The sequence below is a fragment of the Pelophylax lessonae genome (assembly GCF_965119305.1).
Source record: "Pelophylax lessonae genome assembly, chromosome: 4".
NCBI classification, from domain to species: Eukaryota; Metazoa; Chordata; class Amphibia; order Anura; family Ranidae; genus Pelophylax; species Pelophylax lessonae.
Genome location: NC_138771.1, coordinates 453,361,112 through 453,384,788, shown reverse-complemented (window position 1 = coordinate 453,384,788; position 23,677 = coordinate 453,361,112). Strand labels below are relative to the sequence as shown.

The window sequence follows — 23,677 nt, the reverse complement described above, 5'->3', positions numbered from 1 at the left end:
GGCAGCTCGCCTTGAGTTTTTCGGCACCATGGTCACTGCACCTACGCACACTTTTTTAAGCACCTGCCTCTTGGGCAAGGCCTTTTGGCTTCGACCAGAGGAATTTTTATTCCGGCCGGAAGGCCTGCCTTTGTTTTTCACTTAGGCACTAATTCACCTCTCCACTTCCCCTCCCCCACCTTTTTGTTTGTGTGTGCCTTTTCTTTGTGGTTTGTCACTTTTCTATCACTTTTTTTTCACTTGGCACGACTTGTAGGGTGTGGGTCCTCGGGCCCTACCTTGAGTCTTGGGAGGGGGTGGATATGGCCTTTTGGCTTGGTCCGCCCTCTCTCATGGGGTCTCCCTTCGGGGGAGCCCCACTTAGTACTCGGTGGGGGCTGTTTCGGCAGTCCCCCTGAAGAACGGGGTCAGTCTGGTTTCGGCCAGACAGACCATGAGTACCTCAAATCCCTGTCAGGAGTCTTGCGCCCCGGGGGATCGAGGTTTGGGTCCTACCTCTTCGGAGGGAAGACCATTTGTTCGCACACCCTGTGCACTTTTTGTGTTCCTCACGTTTGTGTGTGTGCACTTTTTTATGCACCGGGTGAAGTCTTTTGAGTGTGTTTCACACGCTACGGGCTTAAAAAAAAAAAAAAAAAAAAAAAAAAAAAAAGACGCACAGGACCCTTTTCCAGTGCGGACCACGGCCGCCCCGGAGGTGTGTTAACTTGCTCCATTGAGAGCCGGTTACAGTCTCCTGTCATGCAAATTGGATGCAGGGAAATCCTCATCCAATTCGCATAAGTGTGAACCCAGCCTAACAGCGCAGTTCTAGCTTACCTTCTCATCTCTTAATTCATACCCTTGTATTTTCAATGAGGCTCTTTTTGAGATGTGTAGTATTTATTGCTGCTTTTTCCTTAATATTTTACTCTGCTTAAATGTTGAATAAGCAATTTCTAATTGTGAGACTTTTGTGCTGGCTTTCAGTTCCTGGTTCTTACTCCTTTAGGCCCCATGCACACGGGACGTTTTTAACGCCGCTGTAAGCAGCGTCAGGCGTTTTCTTTTTGCAGCCTAAAAACGCCCCTCCATGTTATTCTATGGCCTCATGCACACTCAGACGTTTTTGAGCTGTAAGTGGCTTAGACGTTTTTAGGCTGCAACAAGAACCCACCACCTGCGCGTTCTGAGGACCAGCGTTACAGCGTTAAAAACGCCTGACGCTGCTAAAAGCTGAATAACTTTGCTATAACGTTGCTTAACGTGCGTTAAGCCACGTTATACGTTTTTTTTTCTTCCATTCAAAATCAATGGTTCCCTATGGGATCCTATTGATTTGAATGGAGGCCGCACCGCAACACCGCAAGTCGGATCCGACTTGCGGGGTGACTTGCGCTGTGGGAATCTTGAGGGGGAACGCCACGCCAAAATGGGAAAAAAACGGCGTGGGGTCCCCCCCCAGGACAGCAGAAGAGGGGACAGCAGAAGACCCCGGAGACAAGAACACAAGAAGAGGGGGACAGCAAAAGAGCAGAAGACCCCGGAGAGGAGAAGACAAGAAGGGCGGACAGCAAAAGAGCAGAAGACCCCGGAGAAGACCCCGGAGAGGAGAAGACAAGAAGAGTCGGATGAAGATTTTTAATAAACTTTCCAAAACGTCTCTTGTCGTTATTTTCATACACTGCCTTTTATGGGGTGAATGGGTAGGGGTACAGTGTACCCCATACCCATTCACATAGGGAGGGGGTCCGGGATCTGGGGTGCCCCCTTGTTAAAGGGGGCTTCCAGATTCCGATGAGCCCCCTGCCCGCAGACCCCCACAACCACCGGCCAGGGTTGTGGGGATGAGGCCCTTGTCCTCATCAACATGGGGGCAAGGTGCTTTGAGGTGGGGGGTGCAGAGCTCCCCCTGCCCCAAAGCACCAACACCCCCCCATGTTGAGGGCATGTGGCCTGGTGTGGTCCAGGGGGGGTGGGGCCGCTCGCTCGTCCCCTCCCCTTTCCTGGCCTGCCGGGCTGCATGCTCGGATAAGGGTTTGGTATGGATTTTGGGGGGGACCCCATGCCGTTTTTTCGGCATGGGGCTACCCTCAAATTCCATAACAGACCCGAAGGGCCTGGTTTGGAACCCTGGGGGGGACCCCCACGCCGTTTTTTTCCCATTTTGGCGTGGTGTTCTCCCTCAAGATTCTCACAGCGCAAGTCGCCCCGCAAGTCGGATCCGACTTGCGGTGTTGCGGTGCGACCTCCATTCAAATCAATAGGCTCCCATAGGGAACCATTGATTTTGAATGGAAGAAAAAAAAACGCTGCTAAAAGCAACGTGGCAAAACGTGCAATAACGCCAATGGAAAAAGCTACTGAAAGCACGTTTTTACAGCTGCTTTTTCCGGCGTCAGAACTAACTTTGACGTACGTTTTTTCTAACGCCCTGTGTGCATGGGGCCTTAGGCACAGTGGCACTGTTTTGCTTCCTGCCATAGCACTACATAGTATAAAATTATATAATTATTGATGAAAGGTTTTTTTGGTGTGCAAATATTGCAGATATGTGCAACATTGTGTATTCCATAGTTTGCAGATTCTGGGTAAAGGCACTGCCCCAGGCCCCTCTCAATCCTTCTCAGTTTTGGTCTGATGCATGTCCATTGGAAATCAAGAGGCCTGCCTTTGCGTCGTCTCGTGATCACTATCAGAACACAGACTTGCACGCTGATGCTGTCCGTTGTAAAACTTTATTCAGCCAGCACAAACGTATGGAGAGAACCCCTCTCTAACACATTTCACCCTTACACACTTAATCGTGGAGATGGGGGCAGTCATGGTAAAAGTATACTTGTATATACATACAATAATGGTCAAAATAATTAAACTCCTCCATAGACAATCAACGCTACACACTGAAAAGGGTGTTACCACGCAAATAAGTTAATTCATGTATTTGTGTTAAGTAACAATCCCTTTTAGTTCTGGAGTGATATGTAGACAGGTACTAGTAGGAAAGTAAATGCTCTGGACACATCCTCCATCCTCCCAGGAGAGGTTCGATTTACCGTTTGACTGTCTAGATGGGATTTTAATTATTTGTATTTTAACTATGTTGTTTATATGTGTTTCTAAGTCTGGCCATATAATATACAATTTTCCTATTTCAATTTCCTTTAGATTTACCTTCAACTATGTAGTGCAAGGGCCTGCCTGAATGCATACAAGTAAAAGTGTTTAAAGTGGAGTTCCACCCTAAAATTAAACTTACCTCCATCTTCTCGCTCCGGGTCACCTGAAAAACAAATGGATAATCGCAATTTTTTTTTTTTTTACTTACCTGGTTTAGAAGAAAATATATTTACCTTACTTCCTCTTCCTCCCCTCGGCGGCCACGGCGATTCATCACTTCTTGGCTTGCAATGATTCCTGGGAGCTCAACGTCATCGCTCCCAGGAATCAATGCGCCTGCACCGGCCCCAACGTCAGTTCCGGTGCGGGCTCCATCATACCTTGCTAAACAGCTTCTGGGCATGCCCAGAAGCTGTGCAGGGATGACGCTGCTGCACCGTAAGTGACGGCGGGGCCGGTGCAGTGCATCATGGGACCGAAGAAGACGGAAGAGGATACAGAAGAGGATCGCGCTGGCTTCAAGCTGCCCACACCTGAGATGGCAGTGCTGGACAATACTTTTTCAAGGTAAGTATTTCTTCTTGCAGGTAAGTGCGACCCGGGACAGATCAGAAGCTAGCCATTGTGGAATGCACTAGCCCTGACTGTCCCGGGGGTATTTTTATAAAAAAAAAATGTCCCAGGGTGGAACTCCGCTTTAAGTTTGACCTCATATTATATGGTTTTGGTAAATCTAAAGGAACATTGTATAAGAAAATTGTATAATGTTTGGCCAACCTAAAACACCCTGACCACACCTATCTCTGTGATTAAGCCCATATGGATGGGGCCGTCTGTGTGTTTTTGCTGGCTGACTAGTGACAGCATCATTATGTGACCTGTGTACAGACACAATGGTATGCATGTATAAATGCGTATAAATGCGTTGTATAAATAGAGGAGGAGCTGATAATTTACAGGATCTCCGCCGCCCAATCATAGGATGCAATACATTGAATGAGAATAGTAATGCAGGCTCTCTGAATGGTGGAGAGGGCAGAAGGGGGTGGGCGAGTGGCACAACTCTTGACACTAGCAGACGCAGTAGCTGCTTTGAAAACTCACACTCTAAGGCCATTGTCCAAGGGCTGTGAAGGGGGTACTGAAGGAAATATTTTTACCAGAAGCATCAGCCTGTAGATAATGTTATACACACCATTACATGTAACTAATATGTTTGGAGCTGTATCCCCCAAAAACACTAAACTTCAGCTTTAAAAGGAACCTGCTATTCGTAGCAGTAATGGTGGTCATCAAGGTTCTAACTGTCAATCAAAAAAAAAATGTCAACTGGCGTTTCTTTAGCCTTTCTTTGATATAGGAGCATTGGTTTTTATCGACATTAAACATAAATTTCTGCTTTCTTTTTTTTACTACAGGCCAATGAAAACAGTCTGCTTAGCGCCCAGCTGAAAGGCTTTCCCCTGTACCTTCACTCCAATCTAGGCCTCAAGGACTGCAGCATCAATCCCAAATCCCCTCTCTTGTATATAACCAAGCCCAACCAGGTGGAAAAAGGGGACCTACCAGGAGAAGACTGGACAGTGTTTCAGTCCAACCACACCACTTATGAACCAGTTCTACTGGCCAAGACTAAGTCAGCAGAGACTATACCTCATCTCAGTGTAGATGCAGCCCTCCACACAACGGTGGTCCAGGACCTGGGACTGCACGATGGCATCCAAAGGGTGCTTTTTGGTAACAACTTGAACTTCTGGCTTCATAAGCTGGTGTTTGTGGATGCAGTGTCATTCTTGACTGGAAAACGGTTGTCTCTTCCCCTCAACCGCTACGTACTGGTTGATATTGACGATATATTTGTTGGGAAGGAAGGAACTCGCATGAAAGTAGAAGATGTAAAGGTAGGTATAGTTAATATGGTGATCGTGTTAGCTTTCATCTTATGACTATATAATTGGATTACATTTGTGTGTGACTGTAACCATTTTGTTTCAGGCACTGTATGATACACAGAATGAGTTAAGAGCGCACATCCCCAATTTCACCTTCAATCTCGGCTTTTCTGGAAAGTTCTTCCACACAGGTGGGTGAGAGAGATATACTAGGCATTCAAAATTTGGTTGTTCAATAAATGATACTTACTGTATGTTTGCGGTAGATCTTTCTACAGAAAAAAGAGTATTTGCTTTTTCATTTTTATTGGGTACATACAAAATATTGCATATAAGAATAAATCATATGTAATAGAGTTCCACCTTCTTGGTGAAAGTCAAAAATAGCAGCTAGAGTGGATATAAATAGACCTGATTGAAACACCTGCTCCATCTCTTATTTTATTTCTTGCTTTCTCTGATTTTTAGTTTTGTATAGGGTGGGTGAGGGTTTGTTCAGTGTTAATTGATGCCTATGCCCTTTCATTCTAATCTGCTGACTATTGAAGTGGGGAAATCTCAGTGGTGATGCAAACAGCAAAAACGCGACCAAAGTTCTCGCCTTTCACCTACTAAGAAAAATACCATTAGTGCTGTCTTTCTCTGTTTTAGAGAGAATTGCCCTCTCGTTCTGCCATGTTAGGTAGGAGCACATACGGTATATTGTTTCCAAAAGTGTATTTTTCAGGTGGTTCTAGTAACACAAGAGCCAGTACATTCATATAAAAAAAAAAAAAAGATGGCCAATAAATATTACTTTGATTTTTGTTTTCTACAATACAGCTACAACATTGTGTTACCCAGAGAGGGAGGTGTGTCCTTTAAAGGAGAATTTTATATGGCATGGTTTTCAAAAATTTAAAGTGCACCAAAACGACCTTTATATAATGTATGTCTTTTAAAGTGCAGTTCCACCCATCTTAGTGACTTTAGATGTATGTAATCCCCTTTAAAAACGACTTTTACCAATGGAAAGTTTTTTTTTTTTTTTGCTAGTAAATACCTTAATTTCTGCTTTATTTATCCTCTTCTCACTTCCAGGTCCGGTCGGTGATTACGTCATTCGGCGATTCGCAGTGTGTGCTGGGATGTATCTCAGGGCATGAAATCTCACATTATTACACAGGAGATGAGCTGTACTGCGCGCTCTGCCCCGCCTCCTCTCAGTGAGCTGTACTGAATGTATTGTATTGAGGCCATGCTCCGCCCCGCCTCCTCTCAGTGAGCGAGGACTGAAAGCATTATATCCTCACTGAGCTCACTGAGAGGAGGCGGGGCGGAGGCGGGGCAGAGCACGCAGTACAGCTCATCTCCTGTGTAATAATTGTGACCTGAGATACATCCCAGCACACACTGCGAATTGCCGAATGACGTAATCGCCGACCAGACCCGGAAGTGAGAAGAGGATAAATAAAGCAGAAAATAAGGTATTTACTAGCAAAAAAAAAAAAAACTTTCCATTGGTAAAAGTCGTTTTAAAGTGGATTACATACATCTATGTAATCCAATTTATTAAAAATGGGTGGAACTCCACTTTAAGTTGTTGAAACTGTAAGGACATGTAAGGTCAAGGGACCCAATGCGTAGTCTTGGAATCTTATAGAATGTTGAGACGTGACTACATGTTGAGTGGCACCACATCTAAATAATATATAAGTAGAAAAATATAAAGAGATGTATAGGTTTTTAAAAGTAGCCACCATTAATCCCATGAGGAAAAATACAGTACTCAGAAAATTGTATTAAAATAGAAAATGTATTGGTTACAACAAAATAAAATGGTTAAAACCAACATATGTAAAAAGGTGCTATATAACATCTTCCCAAAGCACAAGAACCTATTACATGCCAGGATCTGGTATTCGTATAAACTAAGAAACGGCGATAGTCTCCCGTGTCCGAGCCAGAGCAGGGTTCTAGTGCATATATTGCCAATGGATCACTACGCGTTTCACTCACAGCTTCCTCAGTAGATCCTATTGGTGTTGAAGTAATGGATGCAAAGGGGTAAGTATCTTTTGGGTTTATTGTGCAAAGGAGGCATAATAGTAACACCAGGATTATCCCTGCACTTAAAAAAATCCACCATATAGCAGCTTCTTTCTTGAAATGTATTGGAATTCTATCTAAGCTTGGTTGGTGCTTTTTTTTTGTAACCTTCTCTACTTACAGCTTACCAGAGAGCATATGTCACTTGATAAGGCACCTCACAGCCTGCCGTTACTTTGCTTGTGGTCCCCCACAGCTCTTTTCTGTGTGGGAGCACTGACTCCAAACCCGGTGTAAGCTTTGTTAGTCCGCGTCAAAGCTTTACACAGGTTTAGTGACCTATTACTCTCCCTCACATGTATCTTTCCAAGCCTGGAGAGGCAAGCACTGAGAATTCGGGGAGAAAGTGACATGCACCCCCATACACGGAATTACCGGGTATTTTGCAGCACTCCGGCATACAGCGTGATACTGTGAAGTGGAGTACTGGGGGATGCCCTAACAAGGAAACCTTTTGCTTTTCCCTCAATGGCAAAGTGAAAGATTCATTTTAAGCTCTAAAAGTCGCTCCTGTTAGCACTTTGATTAACCATGCCAACTCTTTTACCGGTATAGGACCAGAACAATTTTGCCATCTCCTCTAAAGATACAGTAAACCCCCCTCCATTGCGGGGGTTACGTTCCGGACCCAGCCGCGAAAAGTGAAATTCCGCGAAATAGAAAAACCCTATTAAAATGCATTGTAGGCATGTTTTTTTACTGTCACTGTACGTGTAAAAGCATTTTAAGGTCTTTAAACACACTTTTAAAACAATAGAAACTCATTTAAACACATAAAAGATACTAAGAGACATAGCAAGAGCTATGGAAAACACAAAAATATTTCATTTTTAATGATTTATATAGTAAAATAACATTACAAAAAAAACCGCGAATTACCGGGACCGCAAAAACTGAACCGCGATGTAGCGGGGGATTACTGTATACTTATTTGGTGATAATTTTGTCAGTACTTAAGATATATTGCTTTTTGGGGAAAAAAACAAGGCTCTATTTCAGTAATATCGTTATGCAAAGCTAATTTTATCTTGCATGGAATTTATGAACAACAATTGGTTTTTTTTTTTCGTTTTCAACACTGGTAGTTTTTAATGTAAATAAAGTTTTTTATAATTTGTCCCAAAAAGCCTTTTTTTTTTTTTTGGTTAACTTGAGCATTTTCTTTTTGTGACACTGAAATAAAAGTAAAGAAATAACTCAATAAGAATATATATATATATATATATATATATATATATATACACACACATACACACTGTGTGTATATGTATGTATGTGTGTGTATATATATATATATATATATATATATATATATATATATATATATATATATATAAATTTTTCTTTTAAATATTAACTTTTTTGATTCGTAGACAAATAATAGCTAATGGGAGGAGGGAGTTCATTAGGGGTGATGGGGTGATTAGAGTCAACTAGGGGCTAATAAGTGATAAAATAGGAATAGGTTTTATTAAAAAAAAAAAAAAATTTGTAAGTGATGTTATTTGCAAATCAAAGGTCATTTACTGTAAAAGTGGCCATAGATGGATTCGCTCTTTCCATCAGGGACCGTCTTAATTTTCAGTCCATGTGTGGCCACTGCCCCTCAACAGATGTTGATCTATCAACTTGTGTTTAACAGACTTGTTGGAAGAAAAGTTGCTTGATCAGTGGCAGCAGAGTAAATCTGTGTTTTCTGACATAGGTGGAGCTCCCGCACTGTCAGAATTCAATAGCGCAGCTGGAAGGATTCCCCCATCCACACAATCGAGGTGGTTGGCTGAACAAAAATAAACTGTACCATATAGAGTCAGTGTAAGACCCGGGCAGACTATCTGCAAGTGTCATCTGACACAGGATCAGCTGCGTTTTGACAGACCATAATTGTTGTTCATAGTAATGGGGAAAAGGGTCTGAATGTTAGAGATGAAGCATAAAAACTTTGTTAAAACTGAAGGTGGTTAAAGTATATGTAAATACTAACCATTAATTCTTTATTTGCTCCCTTTTGGACTGTTAGGGTCCTTTAACACGGGCGTTCCGTATGTCAGTTTTTCCTCCCATCCATTTGCAGGTAATATACGGACATAATGCATGTCAATGGGATTGCGAATGTCAGTGGATGACCATCCACTGACATCAGATTTGCGTTCTTTCTGTTCAGTTCAGTTTTTTGAGACGGAAGAGAACCCTATTTTTCTTCCGTTTTAAAAAACGTAACGGACGCAAAAACGGTTGTCAGCGGTGTCATCCGCAATCCCATAGACATACATTATCTCTGTTTATCATCCGCAAATGGATGGGATAATAAACGGACAAACGGAACAGACCCTCCAAAAGTGCATCCGTCTCCGTTTAAAAAAAAAAAGTCACTGAGCGGATGAAAAACTGAACGGACCCTTAGTGCCGGTTCACATTTGTGCGACTGCGGAGATCACATGTAATATTGGAGCACACTGCTCCTAAATTACATGCGATCTCATGTGCAGTGCGAATTTCAGCCATACACTTTGTATGGCTGAATTCGCACCGCATCCGCAATATACACGCACATGAGGCTTTTTTTCATCCGCAGCAGAATCGGATCGCATAGTGGTTCATACTCCTGCGATCCGATTCTGTGCGAACTTGCAGATCGCACTGTGAGATGCGATCGCAACTGGGGGTGTCAACTTTTGACACCCTCTGCGTATCGCATATGGCAGTGTGAACTGCCAGAGGTGCGGATGCGATGCGGGATCATGCTGCATATTCGCAGCGTTCCCGCATCGCACAAATGTGAACCAGGACTTAAATCTACCATTGAAAGTGTTTTTTTTTTTTTTTTTCTGACAATTGCAAAAAAACACATGTTTATCATGGCAGCAATTCAGAACTGTCCTGTGCACACTTCTTGGAGTCTAAATAGCCCTTCTAGTTCTTATCTTGGACTTCAGGGCAATTCATTTCTATGTTGTGAGGATTGGGGGGGGGGGGGGTTCTATATTTTGGCATAATTCTGGGTACACACTTTTTTTTTTTTTTTTTTTTTTCATTACACTAACTGGTTGAAAGAAAAAAACAAAACCCTGACAGATCCCTGGATCAACACAAAGATGTGTGATGCACAAATCTCTCGTGCTGAGCTATTGTATTCTGACGGGGGACCCCCAGCCAGAATACACTGATCAGAGCTTGAAGCCATTGGCTGCAAACGCTAACCGGATTCTGGTTTTCCAGCATGACCATTCAACAGAAGCGGGACGTTGGACCGACATCTGATGAACAGAGAAAGGTATACACATATAGCGAAAGTCGCCTGGCTCCTGCTGAATCGGCTGACTTTTGGCTTAAGACATCTGGGAGGGGTGATACCATTCAGTCCACAAACATCCTGTGTGTTGTCAACTCATAACAGAAAATGAGGGCCTGAGCTGGCAGAGTAACAGGTATTTTTCTGTACTTGCAGGGCTTTCAAAGGGATAAAATATGGGGGAATGTGCATGCATTGCAGAGATGTACTGCATATGTTTTTTGTTTTTCCTATTTTTGCCCTGACATACACTTTTTAATTATTGGTCTGTCAATAAGCTCTGGAAAAATGAGGAAGATTTTTCTTTGATCAGTTCTGCTTTGCGTCATAGGTAGTTTATGGTCACACATTTCATTCTATGTATTCCTTGGATTGTTGCCACAGGTACTGATGCAGAAGATGAAGGAGATGACCTCTTGCTGTCTTATGTCAAACAGTTCTGGTGGTTCCCTCATATGTGGAGTCACATGCAACCGCACCTCTTCCACAACCAATCAGTACTGGCTGAGCAGATGTCATTGAACAGGAAATTTGCTGTGGTGAGTCTCTGTTTTCATTTCAGGTGATCTTCACTCTTAGGCAAGCCATAGATTATGCAATTTTCTTACCTGCAACCACGGGTTGCAGGAAAGAAAACCACCCAATTCCCCCAACACTGACTGTGGAGTTATTGTGTTTGCTGCATGCTAAAAATCCGACATGCAGTTTGTATCCAAGTCCTGGGTACAATCAGCTTGCCCATAGATGGATTGAATCTCGGCTGATCCCTACTTAGCCAGCCAAGATTCAATCCATCTATTGACAGCTTTAGGACTGAGTTCACATGGTGTTGAATGCAAATGCATATCTAGCACTTGCAGGAATTCATCCAACTTTCATACACTTATTGTAGTACAGAAGAGATGCTGATGGAAGCATTAAAAGGTAAAGTGAGCTAGACCTGGGCAGAAACTGCTAACAGTGGCAAAAGTACAGGTCCCTGTGTTAGTCTTTAGATCGATCTCTGACCCGTTAAAGCCCCCTTGGATCCTAGGGTCCTGGCTGTACGCAAATCCTCACGTTCTGCCCAAGTTGATATTAAGCCCGCCCCTGCGGGATCTAAGCCCTGCCCCCTGTCATTCATCTGTCAAATTCCTGACCCTTTGCTGCTCGGTGCAGCAGAGCATAATCTCAATTTGGCAAAAGTCCATGCCCCGTGAGCCTATGATCCAAGGAGCTCCATAGGGACACAGGAATCAATCTGAAGATTTAACCAGGCTGCACTTCCAGCACTGTTACATCAGAAACATTTTAGATCTGGTCCGTTCTACTTTATTGTGGTTCCAGTGTTTGTAGTTCAGCATCTTCATGGCAAAAGCAAAGTGCATGTATAATTGAGCACTGATGTGAACTATTCAGAGAAAAGTGACAGATTCTCTTGCTAGCCACTCTTCACCCACTGATCCCCACCTTCCCTACCATCCCTCACTGCACCATTCATTCATTGGAACCATTCAAAACAATCTTCTACCTCTGGGAATAGGGGCAGCATCCGTTTACTCCTTGGAGGCAGTGCTCATGCCTGAGTGGTCATCGCCAGGATTGAACGCTGTCATTAGGGGGGATGGGAGAAAAGTAGGTCATTAACCCTATGTAAACTATAACACAAACCAGCACAGAGTTTGCACAGGGATTAGACCCACGTCTCCAACAGACAGAGGTGGAGAACAGCAAAGGGGTGTATCGGTGGGAAGGATTGTATTCTAACAAGAGAACCTGTCACTTTGCCCTGATTGTTCATTCTTTTTAATGTGATTCTTTGCAATTCTTCTGTCCTAAATATACACTATATTGTCAAAAGTATTGGGACACCTTCCTTTACACGCACATGAACGTTAATGACATCCCAGTCTTAGTCCGTAAAGGGGGTATGTCCCATATTTCACAGGTTGGGGAGATTCTGGGAGATGGGGATTTTAACATGCCTAAAAACAGGTAATCATTCTCGCAACAAAATCATCATTTTTATTTATACAATAGCATTAAAAACAAGATAAGAAGTATAAGCTTCTTAAAAAGTAATATGTTTTATACATAGACATACAGTCCATTCGTCCGTATAGGAATAGATCACAGGAGATATATGTATCAACGCATTTCACCCAGAAAAAGGGTTTCTTCAGGATCCACTTTTCAGTATTTTTAGAATTGACAGCTCAAACAGAGGCCAAAAAACATCACAATGCGCTATATGCATACACACTTGGAAATCTAAGGTATGCTATGTTCAAAAACAAAGTAAAATATTCAGTCTGTAGTGTGTGAATCAGAGATATAGAGGTGGAATTGCCTTCAGAACCAAGCCATCAAATAAGCAAATGACAAAACTGAAGAAATATATTGGGCCTTCCAGCCAATCCTTGGCAGAGCCCAGATATAAAATGAAGTGTGTGTGTTTGGATCCCCAACAACCGTCAGGTCAAACATTCCCATAGATACACTCCTAAACCTTGTGGACAGCCTTCCCAGAAGAGTTGAAGCGGTTCTAACAGCAAAGGGTGGGCCAACTCAATATTGAACCCTACAGACTAAGACTGGGATGCCATTAAAGTTCATGTGTGTGTAAAGTAAGGCATCCCAAAACTTTTGACAATACAGTGTATTTATTGGATTCTGTTAGTCACATGTGACTTTAAAAGTTGTTTACAAGGCCTGTTCTTTTTTATTAGCAGTCTGGTCACAAATGTATGAAACAGTTACCAAAAACATTAATGCCCAATTATTCTAAAATCTCCATTTAGTTTCTCTTTATTCCATGTAGTAACACAGGGGGGTTTCCCTTACCACCGGCCCCCCATTAACAACAGCTGCTGTTTATATGGCTTTTTGTACTGAACCATGTCGGATGCAGGGCTCCCATACAAGGAAAATATGTTAGCCTCCTGTTGACGCCTGTCATTATTCCTGCTGGTCCATGTATATATGTTCTCTCTAACCATAATGCCACCTGGTCACAGTCAGCCTTCATGAGGAACTCCCTGGCATCCTACAGTATGTTGTGCCTGCCGGCTACTCCAACCCATAAATATCTATTTCTTCCATTTTCCATTTAGATCTCCCAACTAATAGCTGCACCATTTTTGATATTGCCAGCAACATTAGCATGATATTATGTTGTTCCCAATAAACTCTGTTCAGTACACCAGTGTTTGAAATAAACCCCAATTTTGTTTAAAAAAAAAAAAAGACAAAAACCTAAATGTGGTTTTCTTGTTCACCTTTCTAAAAAAATATAAAAAATTAAAAAAAAATGCATATTTTTAGCAGGTAAAAAAAATGTACATTTATTTATTTTATTGCAGGTGCAATCTCAGGCTCCTGTCTGTGTAACTGTCTGCTCGTACCTCGTATGGGAAGGCAATTGCTGAGTGACCAGAAGAATCAATGAACTACTAGAGCGCTCACCAGCACCCTGGTAGTTCATTAAGAACTACAAGCCGTCAGCCGTACTTTGTAGTTCATTCACTGAACTCTGTGAATTAAAAAAAAAACACATTATAAATAGCTTTCCCGCCTTTTTTTTTCCCATATAAGTTTTTTCCCATATTTTTTTTCCCTTTTTTTTTTTTTTCCCATATTCCCTCTGTTCTCAGATGCATAATGGCTGGGGGAGGAGAAGCAGCAGTGCACACACAGGGGACAAGTCTGATCATTGAAGGAGGGCACACTGAGCTCCTAGTATAGCTAGAGAACGGACCACAGTGTGCTCTCCTGCTTAGTGTGGTCAGTTTTAATAGGAAACCAGAGGTGCTGGCAGGATCACCAGGGATTTCACACCTGAAGCAATACAAAGAGAACAGGAGACTTTTTCATACAAGTACATGGTACAGCAGGTACATATCAGGAATAGGAAATGTTGGGTTTACATACTATTTAACAGAAGGAGAGAGAGAGCAGAGTTAGTTGAATGATGGCTACTTTTTTTTAACTGTGCAGTCAGCAGGCAGAGGTTTTGTTCCTGACCATGCTGTGCTAATGCTTCTGCAGAAATTGAGGATCAAGCAGGGTTTCCTGGATCACAAAACTGACCTTTTTTTTTTTTTTGTCTGGTGAACGGTTTCTCATACATTTATTTTTACATATGTTTTTATGCGGCTTTAAGATTGGCTATGAACCACTGTGCTAGTAATGGAAGAATTATTTTATTCTTTCATTCCAGGCAGCACAGTGGCTAAGTGGTTAGCAATTCTGCCTAGCCTCACTGGGGTCATTGGTTTGAATCTCAACCACGACACTACCTGCCTGGAATTTGCATGTTTTCCCTGTGTTTGTGTGAGTTTCCTCTGGGTACTCTGGCTTCCTCCCACATGCTGAAGACATGCTGGTAAGTTGATTGGCTTCTGTCTAAATTGGACCTAGTATGTGTATGCATAAATGTGAGTTAGGCTGGGTTCAAATATATGCAAATTGGATGAATTTTATGTGAGTGTGACCGGCTTTAAAGGGAGTCGGTTCACACATGTCCGTGGCGACTGCAGTGCAAGTTTGAAAAGGGCCCTGTGTGTTTTTGGTTCTGCTTCAGGTGCGAATTCAGGGAAAAACTGGCACCTGAATCGCACCCGAACCGGTGAACACAAACGCATAGGACTGCAGACCTGTGTGAACCCAGCCTTAGGGACCTTAGACTGTAAGCTCCTTGAGGGCAGGGACTGATGCAAATGTACAATATGTGTACAACACTGCATAAATTGATGGCGCTATAGAAGTACCTGTAATAAATAACAATCAAATGTCTTGGTCTTATTTTAGGACCATGGGATCCCCACTGATATGGGCTATGCTGTAGCGCCTCATCACTCTGGTGTCTATCCCATTCATGTACAGCTGTATGAGGCTTGGAAACAGATCTGGGGAATCAAGGTGACCAGCACAGAGGAGTATCCTCATCTGAAGCCTGCACGATTTAGGAGGGGCTTTATCCACAATGGAATCATGGTTAGTCCTGAATTGGTTGCGTAACTCTGAAATTTGTCATTATGCAGACATAAGATGAGCTTCATGTTCTGTATAGTTTTTGTGGAAACTACAAATGGGCTTTAAGATAAATTCTTCAACAGTAGCATAAAACATATGCTTACTGAAAGTACTTTAAACTTACACCTCTAAAGAGTATGTGCCCTTTCAAACAAATGGAAAAAAACTGAAGATAGGCTTTCTACAATATACCCCTAATCTTGCATACATTAGTGCGAAAAAACGCTTTAAAAATGGTGGGAGTGTATCGGTAAAGTAACTACTAGAAACACTGAAATAAAAACCTGATTTATACTCAACCACCTAACACAACAGAATACTGTATGAATATATATATATATATATATATATATATATATACTCACTAGGCTACAGAAAATTGATCTTTAATAAATTTAAAAAATCACAAGACAAAGAGTCTGTGCAAATACTAAAATGGTACCAAGTCATACATCACACACACACACACAACACTCACACACCTAAAACATACATCAACCATCCCTGACACTCCATATATCCATATGGGCCCATATTCATAAGGTATATGAAGTAAACAAGAAAAAAAAATGGGGAACAGAAATATCCAAAATTTTCAATGGATTGGTGATGGTATGCCCATATAGGAAAAATGATTTCGGATAAAGGGAAGAACTTGATGTTGATGAAAAAACAAACTGATTTGCTGTTCAGTAAATGTGATGGAAAGTCTCCTTAGTACTGATAGCCTTTTGTTATAGAAAGATAAGGATATGACCTTGGTTAGTTCATAAGTGGTGTATATATCACATCTGTTGTGAAGGAAAGATCTGCATGTGGTCCAGAGGAGGTATATTGTTCACCAAAGAGCAATGTCACAAATTAGACCAGAGCATCTGATATGTCATTTCAAAGAAAGCTGTGTGAACAGGAAGCCTCCCTCGCACATGCAGGTATATTAATCCATTAGGTATCATCCAAACCATCAATGAAAGGACCCTCCGATCACACAGTTGGATGGCTCAATTGTGTGATGGAAAAATAGAAGTATACTCACCCATCCAGTGAAGTTCATAAAGATGTTGAAGCCATCCTTTCAGATGAATACATCTCCCAAGTGTCCATAGTCCATAATTCCATCACCAAGAAGGGGATGGCTCTCTTTCTCCTTGCAAACAAATGCCATAGGTTTCTGTGGGGCCACCTCCTGAGCATCTCTTGCGTCTGGAGAATGCCCCATAGAAGTCTTAACCTTTTTTTGGAAACAGAGCCTGTGTATGTGATAAGCAAATATATTAACGCATACTAATGTGTTTTTTGTTACATCAATTTGATTCATCAGGCCCACTGTACACTTGCGATTCTGTCATTGGCAACAACATACCAGTGACAGGACTGCCAAAAAAAGCAAAAATACTCACCTGCTTCTATGGTGTCACTTCCCCACTGCCGGACTAACTAAGCGTTGATCCCTTGCTGACGGAAACGCTGCAGGATGTCACGTAATAATGCATCACTCATCAGGGCAGCGAAGGAACGTCAAATTGAAAACAGGTGAGTATTTCTCTGGCCTGAAAAGTAATTATATCGCCGAAGCGGATCACATATGTGACATGGGCCTTACACATGTAAATCTAAAACATTACTGATACTGGGCAGCTTCAACTTCAATGGGTCTCGCAATTTACTTATTTTGGGGTGCAAAAAAAAATATATATAAATATATATATATATATATATATATATATATATATATATATATATATATATATATATTTTTTTTTTTTTCTTTTTTACATACAGTGACCAGAGCAATATAGTGTTACCATAGTAACACTGTACTACTCTGGGGAGGGGATCAATATTTTTATTTATTTTTTTTACACACGATGGTTGCTTATAACTGTGAATTTTAGTTATAAGCAACCATTTTTTTTTTCTGAATAAAAAATACTCATTCATTGTTTGTTATTGTGATTAGCTGTGATTGGCCGCAGTATCACATGGTACAGATGGGCTGTGATTGGGCCTGTCTGTACCATGTGATGACTGATCACAATAGTACGCAATGAAAGGCTTGTAACAAATCCTTTCATTGTGTACAACGGTCATGTGATCTGCTGTGATTGGACGCAGCGGTCACATGATACCAGCAGTGGACCGGTACAGAGATCTGTCATCAGCCGTGTCCGGTGGACACGGTGTGATAGATCGTGCCGGAGCACAGCCCGATCCGGGGAGGATGTCCTATGATGTCTTCCCAGAACGACAGTGCTCCTGCCTGGCATTTTGTATTATGACAATACAAGGCGTTAAAGGCGTTAGGCAAAAAAAAAAAAAATGCACTACGTGTTTCTGCAACTCGTCCATTGAAATCTATTGAACCAAAAACATACCGTGTTGTGTTGAAAGTCCCTGACCCTTTCCAAAAATTCAGCCGCTGAAAAACGCATAGATGTGAACATGTCCAATAGGAAACCATGTTAAATGGACTGTAGTGCGTTTCTGCAAAATGTAAATGCGCTAAACAAAAGGAAAGGTGTGAACCAGGCTTTACCACTGGAAAGTCTTTCCCTTCCTCTTGTAATGAATTTGATTTATTTTAAAACATGTATGCAAATCTCATATCAGAACTTTCAGTTAAAGTAATTGTAAAAGAACAATTTGTATCTTAAAAAAAAAAAAAAACAAACATGTTATACTTACCTGCTCTGTGTAGTGGTTTTGCATAGAACAGCCTGGATCCTCCCCTTCTTGGGTCCCCCGCCGGAGCTCTGGGCCCTCCTCCCTGCCGAGTGCCCCCATAGCAAGCTGCTTGCTGTGGGGTTACTCATGCGTGCTCTTGCTCCCGAGCTCTTTGCATCCATAAGACACAGAGAGCGTGGCTCAGCCTCACTCCCGCTCCTGCCTCACTGGCTGTGATTGACAGCAGTGGGAGCCAGTGGCTCATGATTTTTTTTTTTTTTTGGTAGAATCAGCCCATAAATGAGATCGGCCTTGTTTCGCCCAAATTGCTTCTGGCTAAAAACACTGTGTCCTAAAAACGTATGTGTGTCCTGATAAAGATAGAACACGAGTTCCTTAAGGCTCGTACACACTTGACGGAAATCGGATGAAATATCCTCCGATTTTTCTCTCTCTTGCTCAGTGGTCATAACCGTTTTTTGTTGACAGTGCATAATGTTCACGAAATTTCTCGTCCAAATTTTTTTTCTTTGGGACGTTTGCTCCTAGACTTCCAGGTCATCAGCAACTTCAGATCATGCTCGGTCTTTCGTATCCAATTTTTTGTGGACGTACTGCATACACATTGAACGAAAATTTGGTCATGCTGGGGATGGACGATAAAAATGTTGGTGTTTGTCCCTCCATTTTTTTCCGTTGAAAATGTCGGCATCGGCTGCTGAAAGTTGTGTACACACTAGCCGAAAATCGTACGATTTTACCTCGGACGGGAATTTTCGGCAGATTTTCTACTAGTGAGTACCCCACTTTAGACTCTCTAATGAGCACAGAACATGAATAGAAGTCCTAACATAATTGAAATTGAAATCCTGTTTCCTTACTTTTCAAAATTTGCAATCTCTCTTGCAGGTCCTACCTCGGCAGACCTGCGGCCTCTTCACACACACCATATTCTATAATGAATATCCTGGAGGGCCCGTGGAACTGGACAAGATTATTAACGGTGGAGAACTTTTCCTTACAGTATTGCTAAATCCTGTGAGTAAAAAAATAACTGTCTGGATGGACAATGCATTTGTGTATAACCCCTTGTGACTTTACTGTGTTCTTCGTAAGCCTTGAACGGTTATCCAAAATGTAATCAGGTACCGCTGAGCAGCCCGCCTGATCTTTTAAAAGCAAAGTGTCAGCACTTGTTATATTTAAATACTAAATGCTGGCAACAAAAATTCCAAATCATCTCCTGTGCACCTGGGCCGACCTCAGGTCCTGGATATGCATTATGTATTATAATGGAGGCCTCAACTTTTCCAGCTTAGAATTCCACTCCTCCCACTGGATGCAAGCCAGTGAAAGATCTGTTGTTGGCCGCTGAAAAGCTCTCAGTGGATGGTCGGATGGTGGGGGGATGATATCTCCAATGAGTGAGCATAAAGTGTATCCAAATCTGAGAATAAAAATGTAATACGTTGCAGACTACCAGTCCAGTCCTTAGGTATGGTGGCTGCATTAATTTATTTTTCAGTCTTTTTTCTTTATTTTTACCTGGTCATCCTACCAGCAACACTGTCCTGAGATGGCAAAACGCACTCACCATTATCTATGAAGAAGCAGCATTTTCATCCTAGGACAGCACTACAGGGTACCACCTTCTTTTCTTGATATCCTAGAATGGAACGTGGTCTGTTTTCACAGAGATGAACTGGACAGGGCTGGTAAAACTGGACAGAACTCCAGCAGGATCCATAGGTAATTGTTTTTGTGCTCCTTAAACTGTTTCTATGATCTATTCAATAGACCCAAAGGAAGCAAACAAGAGAAGTTTATTGTTAAAGTGGAAGTTCAGCCTAAAACTAAAATCTCGAAATCTACTTCCAGCCACAATCTAAAACTAACCTAACTAGCCCTATAAGGCAAAAATCGCTATACATGCCTATTCTGCAGCTGATCCGGTCCAGGCTTTAGCGCCGGAAGCTGTGTGCAGGAGACAGCCAAGAACGGCTGAGCAGTGACGTCACCCATAGACTTGCGTATCTTCCGTTGTCAGCTGCCTCTTCTGCACATGTCCACACAGAAGCCGCTGCTGACAGTTCAGCATGGGACTGAACTGAAGTGGCTTTAGAAAAGGTATGTATAAAAATTTTTGCTTTACATGGTTAGATAGGTTAGACTTAGATTGTGGCTGCCAGTAGATTTAGAGATTTTAGTTTTAGGCTGAACTTCTACTTTAAGGTTTGTATACACTTAAAAGGATAAAATACAAAATAAATGAGTGCAGCACAACCAAACCCTATAATCTATATACATACATATAAATCATTCATTTCTGTGAAAGTACTATTGAGGAAGACCAATCATAGGGCTATATGCATCTACCAGGGAGGAGCCGAGCCCATGGCGTCACGCCACCATTGCATGGTAGTGTTGAACCGGCTGATGTGATTTTATAATGGCTTTCTCATTTTATTTTTGTAAGTGGATTTTATTGGGGTCGTTTAAAAAAAAACGGATAGCACTATGTATCTGCCTTTCTATTTAATCAAATTCATATGTGGTATATGAGTATACGAGGAATTGGAAGGCAAAATCGTTCTGGATCTGAGGAGGAGTAAGGAGGGGTTACCATCTCCCGCTGGTCCAAATAAAAAAGGCAAGCCGGTTTTTTACCTGGTGTTTGTGTGGAGGTGCACAAATCACTGAGGCTGCATTCACACTTGAGCGTAGTGTTTTCGCGCGTTTATTACAACGTTTTTACCGTGATTTTCAGGCGTTTTTGGAGGCAGGCATTGACATCTATCAAAAACGCTGGTAATCGGCCCAAAAAAAAGCTCATGTACCTTTTTCAGCTACAGGCGTTTTGCTTCAGGCGTTAAAACACTCCGATGTGAACAGGGGCCATTTAAATGAACGGGGTTTTACTTGTTGGGTGTTGTGGAACGTTTTTTTTTTTTTGAGCATTTTTGGAGCTGAAAAGTGCTCAAAAACGCCTAGGTGTGAATGGAGCCTGAATGAAGGAAGGAAATAGAAGATCACTATTTTTTTGTCGAGAGCACTGATCTCTTATTTATTATTTAATTTTACACTTTATGTATAAACTTGAAGTGTCACATCACAGTCCCTAGTAGGAACTATTGGACGTTCACAGAAATTGATTTATATGTATATATATGTGTGTGTGTGTGTGTATATATATGTATGTATGTATATATATATATATATATATATATATATATATATATATATATATATATATATATATATAAAAATTTAAATGATTATAGGGTTTGATTGTGCTGCACTAGTTTATTTTGTATTTTAATCATAGGGAATTGATCACTATAGAGTGTTCAGCTTGCAGCTTATTGTACACTGTTTATGTTTTATTTAATATTAATTTAGGGGATTGTTGAGTGCGCTGATTGAGATTAGATAGTACTTTAAAGGATAAGTTCACCGTTTAAAAAAATAAATAAATGCACATCTTTTTGCAGGTAAAAAAATGTGCATTTATTATTTGTTTTATACTGAAGCATGTAAAGCATATGGGCAGCAACTGCAGGAACAACCAATGAACTACGAACTTACCAGCACCCTTTCAGCTCATTCAGAAGCTGTCTGCCGTGGCAGATGACAGTATTTGTAGTTCATTAATTGACAGGAAACTGTGAATGAATGACACGGCTGTGTGGGCGAAGCCCTGCACAGCCATTCTGTTTTCAGAAATTGACAGCAGGTGAGGGGAGAGGATCCTCTGCCTGCTTTCACACAGCAGGGAGTGCTGGAGGTGGGTGTATAGGAGCATGTTACATTTTACACTCTAAATATGGGTGTAACATGTTCCTAAAGGTGAACTTATCCTTTTAAGTCTACATTCACACTGAGATTCCTGCAGCAGCTTGTATTAGCTAGGTGCAGCTACCAGCCCTGTTCACTATGACAGGTTACAAACGGAAACAGGTATTCGTGGCTGTCTGCACAGCCAGCAGATATCTGCGGTGATCACTGTAGGACGCACTGTATGTGCGTCCAGCAGTGATCACCACAAGTTATCACTGGCTGTAGAGAGAGCCGCAAATAGCTGCAGCTGCCGGTGACCTGTCATTTATAGCAGCACCTAGCGGATGAGAACCGTAGCAGAAATCTCTGATTCCTGCTGGTGCGATTCGCACTGGCCCTAATTGCCAGTGTAAATGTAGCCTTTTATTACAACAAATGCTCAGGATCAGAGGGTATTTCAAGCTCGCAAAAATGATTTGAAGTTTCAATAAGGTACTTACATTGCGGCAGTAAATTTTGTTAACAAATGCTGCATGGTTTTTTTTTTTTTTTAAACCTCTGATTTTACAGAACTCAGGCAAATGTAAAAGCCACCATTTAGTCAATGAGTTCTCTGAAAAAAACGAAACGTCTGTTTCAATTGTGCTATACAAATTTGCCTATTATGTTTACATTCCCATTTGTGCTATTTAAAGGACAATTAAACCTTAAATGAAAAAAGAGGCGTTATGTGAAAGAGCTACTTATACCATTTTACAAATGTTCGTGTGTTAGAGCTTATGTAAATGAGCAAATGCTGCATGCGTTTAGTATTATCTGAGATGCTTCTGCATTCCTATTGACTTGTACAAGGTAAAAAAGTTCAAAGAAACCCTAAAAGTTCTAGTGGCTTTTTAAAATATCAACTCTTGGATAGTTGATAGCATTTCTGTGCAGCCAATCATTCTGTGTTAAGCTGGCCATAAATGGTACAATTTCTTTTCCTGCAACCACAGGTAAATCCCTCCCATGGAGCTATTCTGTTCTCCCGGTGGGGAGGTTCCTGCTAGAGAGAACACACACTAATTATTGCTAGCAGCTATAACCACTGGCAATAATCGCATGAAAAATCCAACATGCTGGTTATACCCAAGTCTATCGATGGATCGGCTTGGGTACAATCAGCCTGCCCATAGATGGTTCAAATCTCGGCCGGTCCCTGCTAAACTAGATGAGATTTGAACCCTCTATGGACAGCTTTAGCAGCACTGTCAAGTTGAGGTCTAAAAGTAACAATAATGTGCTTCCATTGTATAGTGAACATTAATGGTGCATTGAAATGAAAATTCTGGCGGCGAAACCAAAAATTCAGGTTGTTCTTGGCTGAAACCGAAATTGACGGTTTTTATAATACATTTATAAATATATATATATATATATATATATATATATATATATATTTGACTTTTTGATTATTTATAAATTAAAATGACTGAATTTATTATTGGCACCTTTGGAAAAAGTGTTAAAAATCCCGCTTGCTGCATTTTTGGTGCATATTTGGTCAGTTAACCACTTGCCGACCGCCGCACGCCGATCTACGTCGGCGGTCAGCCCCTCACAGGCAAAGTGACGTAGGGCTACGTCACTAGCTTGTGAGGCTCTAGGGAGCGAGGGCGCGCCGCCGGAGGCGCGCTCCCGCTCGGTCACGGACCCCCCCCGCGCGTGTGACCGGCGGACCTGATGTCCGCCGGCCACTCTGCGATCGGCGGGGGAGAGGGAGAAAGTCAGGCAGCTTGTGTAAACAAGCTGCCTGTCATTCTCCCCTCTGTATGAGAGCTGATCATATGGATCTACTATGTAGATCCGTTGA

General features: G+C 41.8%; 1 protein-coding gene across 1 annotated transcript in view; it reads left to right on the top strand.

The window, feature by feature from the left end:
- The window catches only part of NDST1 (N-deacetylase and N-sulfotransferase 1), a 233,821-nt gene that overhangs the window by 133,720 nt on the left and 76,424 nt on the right, over window positions 1-23,677 (top strand). The window contains exons 3-7 of the mRNA XM_082256097.1: window positions 4,518-5,000; window positions 5,095-5,182; window positions 10,756-10,910; window positions 15,160-15,345; window positions 18,958-19,086. Coding sequence (XP_082112223.1) covers window positions 4,518-5,000; window positions 5,095-5,182; window positions 10,756-10,910; window positions 15,160-15,345; window positions 18,958-19,086 — 1,041 coding nt within the window. The remainder of the gene's footprint in view (window positions 1-4,517; window positions 5,001-5,094; window positions 5,183-10,755; window positions 10,911-15,159; window positions 15,346-18,957; window positions 19,087-23,677) is intronic.